Below are 13,067 nucleotides of genomic sequence, written 5' to 3' on the forward strand. Positions count from 1 at the left end.
GCCAACGCAAGGAGTTTAGAGAGAGCGCTATAAATATATATATATATATATATATATATACATATGACTAATATCGTTTATAGTCGATTACAGGATTATTATTTTTTTAGATATTGTGCCCAGCTCATATGAGCGCTACTATTCGACCTCAACATATTATTATTATCGATAAAAGGGTACGAAATGGTTTGATACGGGTTCCTTTTAAAGTAAGTATCCATAGATATCTTTATTATTTTCACATTTATTAAACGAAGCGCTAAAATGATTTATATAATATATTTAAGCATTGAGTTAAGTTGTCTCTAGTTTAAATAAGATATATGCGATCTATTTAATCTTCGCCAAATTGCTCTTTACTGCTCTAAATGTCTCCAGATATGAACATTGAACTGCATTGTGGATTCTTGATTGAAACTGAAATACTTAATATATATATTAGAATTTTCCACAGCCCAAACGCTTCACATAGTTTTCCAAGCCATTTCGCTGGTTAGAGTATTTGGCGCAATAAAATTGTGTTGGCACCTTCTGGCAAATGCCACGCAACAATGCGACTACACTAAGTAGAGCTTCCACTTCACACACACACACACACACACACACACACACACACACCCATGCACGCTGTCAACCCGCTACCCCCAGCCAACTCCCTTGACTTGCACCCCGCAGCGATTTTTCTTCGACTTCGCCTTTTGTCTGCCGCCTTTTTCGTGTCGCGCAGGCAAACGTCGCAATTTCTTTTGTACAACCCTCTTATCACGGCAAAACTTTAAAAACGAAAGAAGAAAAAAATTTATTCGCAATTCGCAGTCACAAATGCAAATGCTGCCACGCCCACACCCACACATCAACAGAGCGAGAGAGTGTGTGTGAGTGTGTGTGGGCAGGAGCAGAAGCAAGAGGCTGCCCGCCCCGACCGCGCCCCCCTTCGAAGTCTGCTCGCCATATGTTGCCAATTGAGGCGAAAATCGAAAAACGCGTCTATGCTGGATTGTTTATGACCCTAGAGGCAGCACGAGTCCAGGGATGCCGGGGCGGGGGCGTGGCAAGTGGCAGGTCCTTTGGCAGGACTTTCTTTTGCAACAACAACAACAACCACTACTGGACCTGTCGCCTTTTAATTATGGCTCGCAAATTATTTTCGAATTTTTCATCAGGCTGCGGAAATAAATGTTGACTGCAATTTCCCTTCAAACAGGATGCCAAAAGGATTCGAACCATATTTTTCCCCTTTTTACCTGTTTTCCCATATTTATGTGTATTTTTATATATATATATATATATATATATATATATATGTATGTGTGTATGTATTTAACTGTTGGACGTTGCTTTGACGTGACCTAAAAAAATTATATTCACACTCACTTCACATCGTCAAGTTGAATAAAGCGACGCGGGCGGGATTTCGCCTGGAGAGAGAGAGAGAAGGAGGATTCAAATATGCATATATACTATACACATACATATTATGTACGTATGTATTTCTGTATATACTCATTAAAATATATGTTCCACTTGCAATTAGAGTTTGTCATTTGGCAGCGTGCGAGTTAATCCAGACATTCGGATATTGTTAACAAGCCCGCATCCAGAATGTAACACAGATGTCATACAGTTACATATATATATATTCATATATGAACATACATATGTATAGAGTTTTTTCGAGTCTCACTGTGTCTGCCCCATTAGCTCTTTGCATATTAGAAATTTTCCAATTAGATTTTCATAAACTTAATACAAACAGAGATTTAGCTATGAATAGGTAGAAAATCTAAGTGTAATAACGAGTAGAAGAGAAGAGGAGAGAAGAGCAGACTAGAGAAGATAGGAAAAGAGGAAATAGAAGAGGGTAGACTTGAAGATAAAATGAGAGTAGAGAAGATCGTGGAGAAGAGAGAAGATATGCAAGAAAAGAGAAGAAACGATGAGAAAATAGTGATTCATCTTGATGCGATGATAATCTAGTATTACCTATATCCCTACCATATATAAATTGTCAGATGTAGGATATAGTAGTAAAGCGAGGAGTAAGGAAAAGAAAACAGAAGATGAGAAGAAAGAAAGAAAAAAAATAGAATAAATGAAGGACAGCAAAAGAGAGGCAAAGAAAGCTAAAGAAAAAACTGATTTGATTCATCTGCTCCTTTTTCCTCTTCTTCTGCCTTAAGATGTAATCCGCTGCTACTCTACAAATACCTCCTAATAACTCCTGCTAAGAAGAGAGAAGAGAATTCATTTTTCTTTAAGATATCTTTTAACGATACTCTAGCATTACCTATGTGTTTTTTTTTTTTGTTATTTTTAATCTAATTACCTTTCAGCCATTGATCAGACTGAAATTCAGTTAAACAAAATTATTTATGTAGCTCGCTCGCTATGAGCGAACCCGTCTCGAGCCGTGGGCGTCGGTTCATCTTCAATGCCGTCCTATTGACCACATCCGGTCTGGCGGCCCGCAAGCTGAGTCCGGAGCAGCAGCCCTTCGCGATGGTCGCCTGTGTGATTGGCGGGGTCGCTGCTGCCCTGGGTCTGCTGCGCGTCGCATTTGGCAGTGCGGGCGAGGGGCCATACCGGAGGTATCGGGGAAACGAGCGGGAATTCCGCATGCTGCGCAATGTCAGCCAGGGCGTTTTGGAGCTGATACCCCTGCCTTTGGTGAACATGGAGCTGTACGCGCACTCGCTCGGCCTGGGTCCCCTGGCCCTGGCCCATGGCATTTTCGTGGTGCCGCTGCTGCTCGATTTGTACTGTTCGATGGTGAAGCAGCGCAAGGACTGTGACTTGTCTGAATCGCTGCGCGATCTCTCCATGTTGGGCAATATCATATCCATCGGCTTTCTGTCCGTGAAGGAGTCAAACTTCATTTATATGCGCATGACCCTAACCATGCTGGTGATCAGATTCTATCCGGTGATAATGGACACAGCCCATGAGGAAGCGGGTGAAGACTTGGTCGTCTGTGGCACCGCGCTGTTCTTCCATATGCTCGGCAAGGTGGCTCAACAATGGACGGAAGCATAAAGTTGACATTCAATCATCATCAATTCCCAAAGTGTGCCTGAATTGAGATATTCCTAAAGTTTATTCTCAGGATATATGGCAATGTGGCTCAACTCCTGGTGAGTGAAAACAACTTGTCAATCTTCAATCAACCAACATCAGTCTGTGACCATCTTTATCTAATTTACATTCCATACCGATCAATCTATTACTCTATCAATCTTTACACTATCTTTTATCTTGGACATGGTGACTTTACAATAGCCAACAAAATAAATGTGTGTTCAATCATTATCAATCGTTGTAGATTTTTGCCTGTCTATTCCTTTGCTTTCCATTTAACTTTAATAATCAACACTCAATCATCATCAATCCCCCATCGACTGTCGCCTGCACTCTAAGGCTTCGATTCGATTTCGAGTTCACCAGAATTAGCTTGACTTGTATTGAGTTACATTGAAATCACCTCTTCAATTGTTGGTCATGTTTTTCTAATTGCCAAACACGCTTTAAAAATGACCCTCAAGCCAGCTCCTAAGCCCACTTGTAGGGCTTCACTGGTGTGTCATATGAATTCGATATACCCCTATGAGTTTCGATGCGAATGACTGAATGATTGATTGACTGAAAATGTGCTGGAAGTGGAACTGAAGTATTGAAGTCGTAATTGAAGGCTGAACTGTGAGAGTATGAGGCTGTCAGAAAATAAAACAAAATATTCATTTTCATAAAATACATAGTAAATACCATAAAAGATTAATCTTTCAATCAGCGTTGTTTGATTGATTGGCTTACTTCATGACTAACCGATTGATAAACTAACTTTTACTTATGTAATGATAAATCTTATTATGACAAGATTTTAGACAAATATACCCAGCTGAGCATACTACTAACACATCGACTGACTGGCTGTGATTGATTGATTACAGACTGACACAGAAGTTAAATCTCTTATATAGGAAGAATCTATCGTATTGACTGACTGATAAGAAAGTATCTTACAGAAATATTTGACCATTTGAATAGCTTAGCGGTTAAACTGAATATGGTTGAATAACTGAAAACCTAAATAATTGACTGTCTCAATCCAAGCGATACATTGACTGACCAAATATGTAGGTATTGAACTAGGACTGAATATCAAACTGACTGACTGATTGAGCTATCGACTGAATATTTGATTGAGTGATTGCATAAATCGAATCATTTCCTTACCGAATTGCACAATTTTATACTATCAATTTAAATAATACCTATAATACCTATATCTTAAATCAATATTTGACTTTAAGCGAACGCAAATACTTTCAACGCCAAACCCAAAAGAGCAAAGTCATCAATTTATTTTTTTTTTGTTTTTTTCTGTAAACATTTAGGAATTTGAGATAAAAAATATATTTGAGCACCTTTTCATTCCGTTCTTGTTTTTTAACCGAATTGTATTGGCATTTGGTAAAAGGTCCGTTTAATCTAAAACCCAGATTCCTAAAGAGCTTTGCGTGTCATTCCAGTGGCGGTTCCAGAGGCTGAGCGCGGCTCTGCTTCCATTGGGCTAACGATGCGGATATGCAATGGCAATGGCAACACTTGAGCATGCCGAGCACGTGCCACGCCCCCAGCCCAGGCATAAAGAAAAATAATAATTCAACTTTATTTGTGCCACATACCTAGGCATGTGTGGGAGGGTGGGGGGACAGGCGAAAAGGAAGGCGAAGGCGAAGCCGAAGGAGCCTTCCCTCTGCACATCCCCACTCTCACTCTCCGTCTCTCCCTCCTTCCCTCCTTCCCTCTCTCACTTTCTGTAACTTCCCACATAGTTGTAGCTAGCAGCTCGGGCAGCTGTTCCTTGTCAACACCCAAACAACAACAGCAACAACAAAGAGCCATGGCAAATTTAATCGAAAGCGTGTAATTGACCTCAGCAAATGGCACGAAGGCGGCCGTGGGTGTGGGTGGGGGGCGTGGCTTTGTCGAAAGCTTAGCCAGCTGCCATCAAATCATTATCAGTTAAATAAACGACAGCGCCAAGTTAAAAAGATAACGAAGTCGTTGCTGTTGCTGCCGTGTGGCGACACCAACATAAGCAGCGCCAGCAGCCGCAGCAGCAGCAGCAGCCGCAGCAGCAGCAGCAGCCGCAGCAGCAGCAACAGATGATATCTGCTCCAGCAATGCGCCAATGTGCCACATCCTCTACCCTCCAATTGCCCCCGCCCTCCCACAGGCACACACACAAACGCACAGACCCCCAACTCTCTCACTTACAATAGACAGACGTAAGCCGCCGTCGTTTTATGCTAATTCAAATGGAAATGGAGCCAGTCAGCAGCTGCTCCTGCTAGCAATGGGGCTAGAGCTGAGCAAGTGTCACGACCCAAGGCGATATATTACGGAAGTAGATTGGTCCTCGGCACAACTGTGTGCCAGCTAGTGGAGCATATAGATGCATTGCTTACAATTTTGTTAAAATTTATAAATTAGTTAAATTTTATAAATGAAAGAATTAACAATCCTTAAGTTGGTACATAATACAAAAAATACAAAAATATATATATAAATACATATCATTTTTTATGTATTTAATGGTTATTATAAAAAAAAATTAAAAATTAAACATTTTTGGACAGAAATTACTACTTAAAAAAAAAAAAACTTAAAATAGTAATATTATAAATATTAAAATATTATATAAAAAATATTAATATAATTTTAAGAAACTAAAAAAAAAATGTAATAAATATTTCTTGTTTTACAAAATAACAAAAGAAAAATTCTTTATTAAAAATAATATGTTTAATATTAAAAAATATAATATAAATATATATAATATATAAATTTTAAAAATAATATGAAAATAATTAAAACAATATGTAAAAATATTTACAAAATATATTATTATTATTTCTTTCTGCTGTTCTTATTTTATTTATATTATTTTAAATATATATATATATATATATATATATATATATATATATATATATATATATATATATATATATATATATATATATTTTTTTTTTATCGCATTCGATAGCTGGTAATCGTGCTCGTGTTTGGTTTTGCCTACTGTAATCGCGGCCATCTCTACTTCCGTGGCTTAGCCAGTGTTGTCAACGACCGTTTGCCGTTTCATTATATGCGACTGGGCGTGGCTGCTGGCGCCTTGATCGGCCCGCACTGATAGCCAAACCAGAACCGGGCGGCACTGAGGCAGGGCAGGCAGCTGGAGGTAGTACATACGCGTACGTAGTATGCAGATGCGTATATGTATTAAAGGAGACTCGACTCGACTCGACTCGGCATTCCTTGCAAGGCAAATTCGCCATGATTTTCATATAATTTCCGCATCATAAAGCTGCGAAAGTAATTTTCCACTCGAAAGCACAGAAGGCATAGCCAACAAACAGAGCCACAACCAGGGCCAGCACCAGAGCCAGCACAGGAGCCAGAGCCGTCGCCGTAGCCGTAGCCTCAGCCAAAAAAGTGTGAAAGACTCAACTTTAACACAGGCCTGCCTATGTGTGTGTGTGTGTTTGTGTGTAGCGTATTTTGGGTCTTGTTTTTGTTGCCACATTTGGAACATTTTGTGTTGTCACCTTTTTGAAGCAGCAGCAGGAGACGGGGCCGTGTGGTGGGGCAGGAGGCGGCATGCAAATAAGAGCAAAAATCAAGAGCTGAGATTTCTCAGCACATTAAATCGACAGGCGAAGCTCTTTAAGGCGCACATAAGATTAGGCTAAGCAGCTGGGCACACACACACACACACACTGTCGCGCACACACACACACACACAGACAGTCAGGGAGTGGCACAACAAATTTCATTATGCCGCTCACGTGCGAGACAACCAAATTCACTGCGAAATAAAGAAAAACCAAAAAAGAAACAAGTAAGAAAGCTCTAGTCGAGACTGCTCGACTACGAGATCCCCTGAACCCTTGGAGCAATAGATATTTTAATAATTTTTCGCGTCTTTCAGCTTACACAAGAAACACGCACACACACACACACACAGGCATACATATACACACACGCATACAGACACACATACACACACACACACACGCATACATACACAAACGCATACACACACATACACATACACACACACATACACAAACACATACACACACACATACACAAACACATACACACACAAGCACCCACGCATAAACACGCATGGGCTGCAGTGTGCGCTTACTATGAGAACTTAATTGTTTAATAACTTTTTTTATGGACGTACGATCTTCATGAAACTTTCAGATTATGATTATAACATGGATATGCATGTAATTGCCAAAGCACAAGTCTCTAGTATTTGAAATACGCTTTTTACAAAAGTGAGGGTGAGGGGGTGAATTTAAGGGTGGGGGGTAAATTTTAACAAAAACCGAAATTGTATAAATTGCATATAAGCATACATTAAAAATTTGGAGACTCTAGCAATAAAGGTGTAGAAGATATAATTTTATAACTGGTTTTCGATAAGGTTTTTTATCGATAAAAAAAGATCGGGATGAGTTATCGAATTTTAATGATAAACTTGATATGCGCGCTGTAATTACGGACATTTTAAAAAAAATTTGAAGTCTCTAGCTCTTATATCTTCTGAAATCGACGCGTTCATACATACGGACAGACGGACAGACGGACAGACGGACAGACGGACAGACAGACGGACAGGGCCAAATCAACTCAGCTCGTCACCCTGATCAAGAATATATATACTTTGTGGGGTCTGCCACGCCTCCTTCTCCCTGTTACATACATTTCAACAAAACCATTATACCCTGATTTCCCATTGAAAATGGGTTCAGGGTATAACAAGTAAGAAAGCTCTAGTCGAGACTGCTCGACTACGAGATCCCCTGAACCCTTGGAGCAATAGATATTTCAATAATTTTTCGCGTCTTTCAGCTTACACAAGAAACACGCACACACACACACACAGGCACGTACGCACACACAGGCATACATACACACACGCGCATACAGACACACACACACACGCATACATACACAAACGCATACACACACACATACACATACACACACACATACACAAACACATACACACACAAGCACCCACGCATAAACACGCATGGGCTGCAGTGTGCGCTTACTATGAGAACTTAATTGTTTAATAACTTTTTTTATGGACGTACGATCTTCATGAAACTTTCAGATTATAATTATAACATGGATATGCATGTAATTGCTAAAGCACAAGTCTCTAGTATTTGAAATACGCTTTTTACAAAAGTGAGGGTGAGGGGGTGAATTTAAGGGTGGGGGGTAAATTTTAACAAAAACCGAAATTGTATAAATTGCATGTAAGCATATATTAAAAATTTGGAGACTCTAGCAATAAAGGTGTAGAAGATATAATTTTATAACTGGTTTTCGATAAGGTTTTTTATCGATAAAAAATGATCGGGATGAGTTATCGAATTTTAATGATAAACTTGATATGCGCGCTGTAATTACGGACATTTAAAAAAAAATTTGAAGTCTCTAGCTCTTATATCTTCTGAAATCGACGCGTTCATACATACGGACAGACGGACAGACGGACAGACGGACAGACGGACAGACAGACGGACAGGGCCAAATCAACTCAGCTCGTCACCCTGATCAAGAATATATATACTTTGTGGGGTCTGCCACGCCTCCTTCTCCCTGTTACATACATTTCAACAAAACCATTATACCCTGATTTCCCATTGAAAATGGGTTCAGGGTATAAAAAGAAGCAAAACAAAAAGAAAAGCTAAGCTAAAATGAAAAGCAAGAGAGGAGCACCCAAACAAGAAGCGAAACAGTAAGCGAGACAGCGAGCATTCAGAGAGAGCGAATAAAGCATATCGGAAGGAAGCGGCAGTTGGCAAAGCAAAACACGCACAAACGCTGCCAGAAGGAAGCGGCGAAGGTGCAGGCGCAGGGCGGAGGTCAAAAGAGGAGACGCCAATAGAGGAGTCGCAGTAGCTAACGGAACTCAGTCAATGCCCGCAGCAATGAAAAAAAAAACAACAACAACAGCAACAAAACAAATCAACAAAAAGAACAACAACAACAACGAACGACAAAGTAAACACACACAAAAACAAAACAAGCCAAAAACTCTAACAAACGCCTCCTTTTCAGCCCATGCCACGCCTCCCGCTCCAGGGCAGGGGCTGCTATAAAAATGCCCAGCACCAATTTGGAGATAATTGAACAGGTGTAACAACAACAAGAACAACAACTGCTGGCAACTGACAATCCCAGGCACCCCCAAAGTGAGCATCCTTTGGCCAGCCTCACAGCCTGTATAACTGTACTAAATGCGCCCACGCCCACCTTTCGTAACGCCAAAATTGGCCTATTTATAGTTCCCATATGATTTCGTACCATGGCCATAAAATGTTTAAATAGTTTTTAAGGGTTCGTCTTTATGGCGGAGTTTATCTCATTCAGTCTCTGTTTCTCTCTCTCTCTCACTCTCTGGGAATGGTTTATTGTGGCTAGAGTTTGCTTTAGTAGTCGCAATTAGGATGTCTTCTATGATATATAGTATGGATGCATGTGTGGGATGATTCGTCATAGAGTCAATAGCAACTCGGGGAACAGCTAAGCACACGTTAAAGGGATTTTAAATGATTTAAGGCTTGCTGACAGCTCATAAGTCTATTAAGCTTCTATATATACATACACATATGGAAGCATGATATATTGACAGCATTATTATGAACTTTTCCCCAGCAACGAAAAGGGCTGCGCCTAAGCGGTGACAAATTTTATAAAAGGGTTTTCTTTACGAACTCCCAGATTTAATGGAATGCTTTTAAGTATATAAATTATAAGAATATCAAATTTAGCTGTGTTCTAAAAATTTCTTCTATAAGCAATAGACTATTTATTTCATATACTCGTTCATGAACTGTAGAGAGAATATTGGTCAGGCTGGTCTTGATAATAATAATTTTAATATGAATGCTGATAATTGTGAAACAATGATAACAAATAGAGTTAAAAGATAATTTAGTTTAGCTATATGTCAATTCTTGAATATAATTATCGTCTACATAATGGTGTTATGATAACTCAATGAATTCGTTATGAGTCTCTCATAGCACACATTGCTTCACGTTGCTTATATCCACTGTGAATCAATAAAAAAGTAAATTCATAAAAGAAAAAATTTAAATATATTAAAGTTAAAAGAAAAAGTGCCTTGAGACGCTGCGCGAAACGTTGGGGATTTGCAAGCATGCCAAAGAAAAGAAGATAAAGATGCATACAAAATCAAATAAAATAGGGAAGAGCTCTTTGGTCACAGCTGTTCGACTAGCAGATACCCTAAACATACCCTAACAGTGATGAACTGTCGTCTGGATTGACTACAATAGAATATAATAATTCGGAGTAAAGTTTATAGAATTATAATATCAATAATGATATATAATAATATATATAATTATCATATATTATATCTTTTATCAATTATAATTTATAAATCAGTTACTGTTTAAAAATAAAATGTGTCAAAAACTTATTTCGGAATAAAACATAAATGGGAAATGGGAGATTTAATCTAAATTATATGATAAATATAAGTATATGATAAAACCTGATTATCTCTGAATCTTACCTTGTACATGATCTACTCCTAATTACTTGATTAATATTTTACTCCGAAACACATAATATCTCTGGGGATAACCACGATATACATACGTGTCTGTATATTCCACAGGGATATTTCTACATATAACTCTTAGATAGACCCAAATCAACTCGACTATAAACTTAACATACGATTACTTTATGATGTCAGCCATGCCTCCTTCTGCCTGTTACATAAACTTGAGTGTAAGCGTTATACCCTGAATTCGCAATTTTCAGTGGATTCAGTGGGTATCACATAAAATAAAACGAAAGGCCGTACAGAAAACTTTGTTGAGTTAACAACTCCCGAAAGAACTTTTTGGGGTATTTAGCAGCAATCGATTTTCGTTGATTTTGGCCCCAAGCTCAACTCCAGCTCCGGCTCCAGCTCCAACTTCGTGCTCCAGCTCCAACTAGGATTCAGCTGCAGCTACTCGTCCAGGGCTGACCTTTCAACCTTTTGCGGCACGTGGCGTTGCCTTTCAGTCATCAGTGACAGCAGCAGCAGCAGCAACATCAGCATCAGCAGCAGAGGCATCTCATCATCATCATCATCTTGGATGTCTGTAAAGTTTATTTAGGCAACGCTTCGGCTACACTCTTCAATTTTATAGCAACAAATTTGCATCGTAAAAGATACCCAACCTGCCGCCCCCCTCGGCCCCACCCACAAACCAGACGATAAAAATACAAAACGTTTGTTTAGGCATGCCCCAATGACTGCCGCACACACACACACACACACACACGCACACCCACGCACACACCTATTTAGACCCAAGCCCCAACATTTTTGGCATCCATAAACTAAGGACAAAATCGTAAAAACTGAGCAGTTCATTTAAATTTTTAATATTTTTCCCCATTCGGATCTGTGTCTCTCTTTCTCGCACTCTCTCTCTCGCTTCCACTCACTCCCATAGTCACTCGCTTCTGTTTTATATGCCCCTCTTATCTGGAATCGTTTCGTTTTAAATTTATGCCTTTTAATTAAATAAAATTTACCTAGATATTTCTACTTATATTTCATCTTCTTCTTCTACAACTTCAACTTAGACTTCGACTGCGCCTAGATATATGAACTTCATAATATCCCCATCAAATGTAGATGTTTTCCTTCTTTTTAAGCAATGATTTCTTTTTCATTTTTTTTTTGCGTGATTTCATGTAGCCTTTCGCCTCAATAACAAAGCTTTTTCGGAATCTTCTTCTAGTTATACCCTGTAAAAATTGAAATTTTGTTAAGGGGGAATTTTGCGCAGATCTACAGTATATCTAAAGTAGATGTAAGTAGATATAGATATATAAGTAGACATCTTCTCATCTGTATATCAAGGTCCATAATATACCATAACATTTTTACCTCATAGTTCCCAATATCAATGAATACGAATTTACACGTAAGCTTTCTTCTTCATATTTCTGAGAAGATGAACAGAAAAGTATAAGAAAATCGTATTCTAGGCAACTTATACAAAGTTAAAAATTGAACTAACAACAAATACAAAAACTCAAAATTGCTATTCTCCCTTTACAGGGTATGTGCTCGCTGAGCACACTCGATCGTTCTCCAACTTGTTATTGTTGTTTATTCAGCATCCTTTGCCAAGCATCTGTACACGCACTCGGGATTTATTTTCACATTTATATGTATGCGGGCGGGGTATTGGTGGCCGGGTTGTTGGGGACAGGCGGGAGGCAGGAGGCGAGACGCTCGCGGCTATGTAAATTTTTCAGTAAAAATTCACTTCGTGATAATGGATTTTCCATGTCGCATACATCGCAGTAGCTGTCGCAGTCGCAGCCGCAGTTGACGTCGAGCCCCCGCCACAGCCCCCCCAGCTCCAAAAAAATAAATAACAGCAGTCGCCTCCATCCCCCTGCGCCTGCCAGTGACAATTACCCAGGCCCCCAACCCCGCCCACACTCAAGCCACATGCTGCACCATGATAGATGGCAACTCTCTCACTCTCCTTCTGTCTCGCTTTGTCTGTAGGTGTTTGCTGGCAAATTCTGAAGCTACTTGAGAATCTGATATATCAGAATTCATATGTGCATGGCAGTGTGAGTGTGTGTGACAAATAGGTAGCACTCAGATTCCAAATTTATTTTCCATTGCCGTTGTTGTTGCTGCTGTTTATTGAGCAGAAATTTTGAAATTCGGCGAGGTCTCAATTAAGTGGCAAGCCGCAGCAAGCACGCCTTGTGTAGACGGCGTGTTTACGCTCTCACGCTAGCGCATACACTGCCAAAAAGTGCCGTTAGCTGGCACAGCATTGCCAGCCAAAAAGAAGAGTGCAAGAGCGCGCGCTCTTAACTAAGGCACTCTCTTAAGCAAATAACTCTTCGTCTGCTTCCTTGCCGTTGCTTTTGTTGATTAACAGCTTCCTGTTTACACACATTCG

At 39.6% G+C, this 13,067-nt stretch overlaps 1 protein-coding gene across 1 annotated transcript; it reads left to right on the forward strand.

Annotated features, from left to right (window-relative positions):
- Positions 1 to 2,293: 2,293 nt before the first annotated feature.
- Positions 2,294 to 3,306, forward strand: LOC108609867 (uncharacterized). The gene has a single exon (XM_018001640.2). The coding sequence runs from the start codon at positions 2,389 to 2,391 to the stop codon at positions 3,031 to 3,033; it is 645 nt and encodes a 214-aa protein (XP_017857129.1). The 5' UTR covers positions 2,294 to 2,388; the 3' UTR covers positions 3,034 to 3,306.
- Positions 3,307 to 13,067: the final 9,761 nt, after the last annotated feature.

This window comes from Drosophila arizonae, chromosome 3 (assembly GCF_054131065.1).
Source record: "Drosophila arizonae isolate 15081-1271.41 chromosome 3, UAZ_ARI_1.0, whole genome shotgun sequence".
Classification (NCBI taxonomy): domain Eukaryota; kingdom Metazoa; phylum Arthropoda; class Insecta; order Diptera; family Drosophilidae; genus Drosophila; species Drosophila arizonae.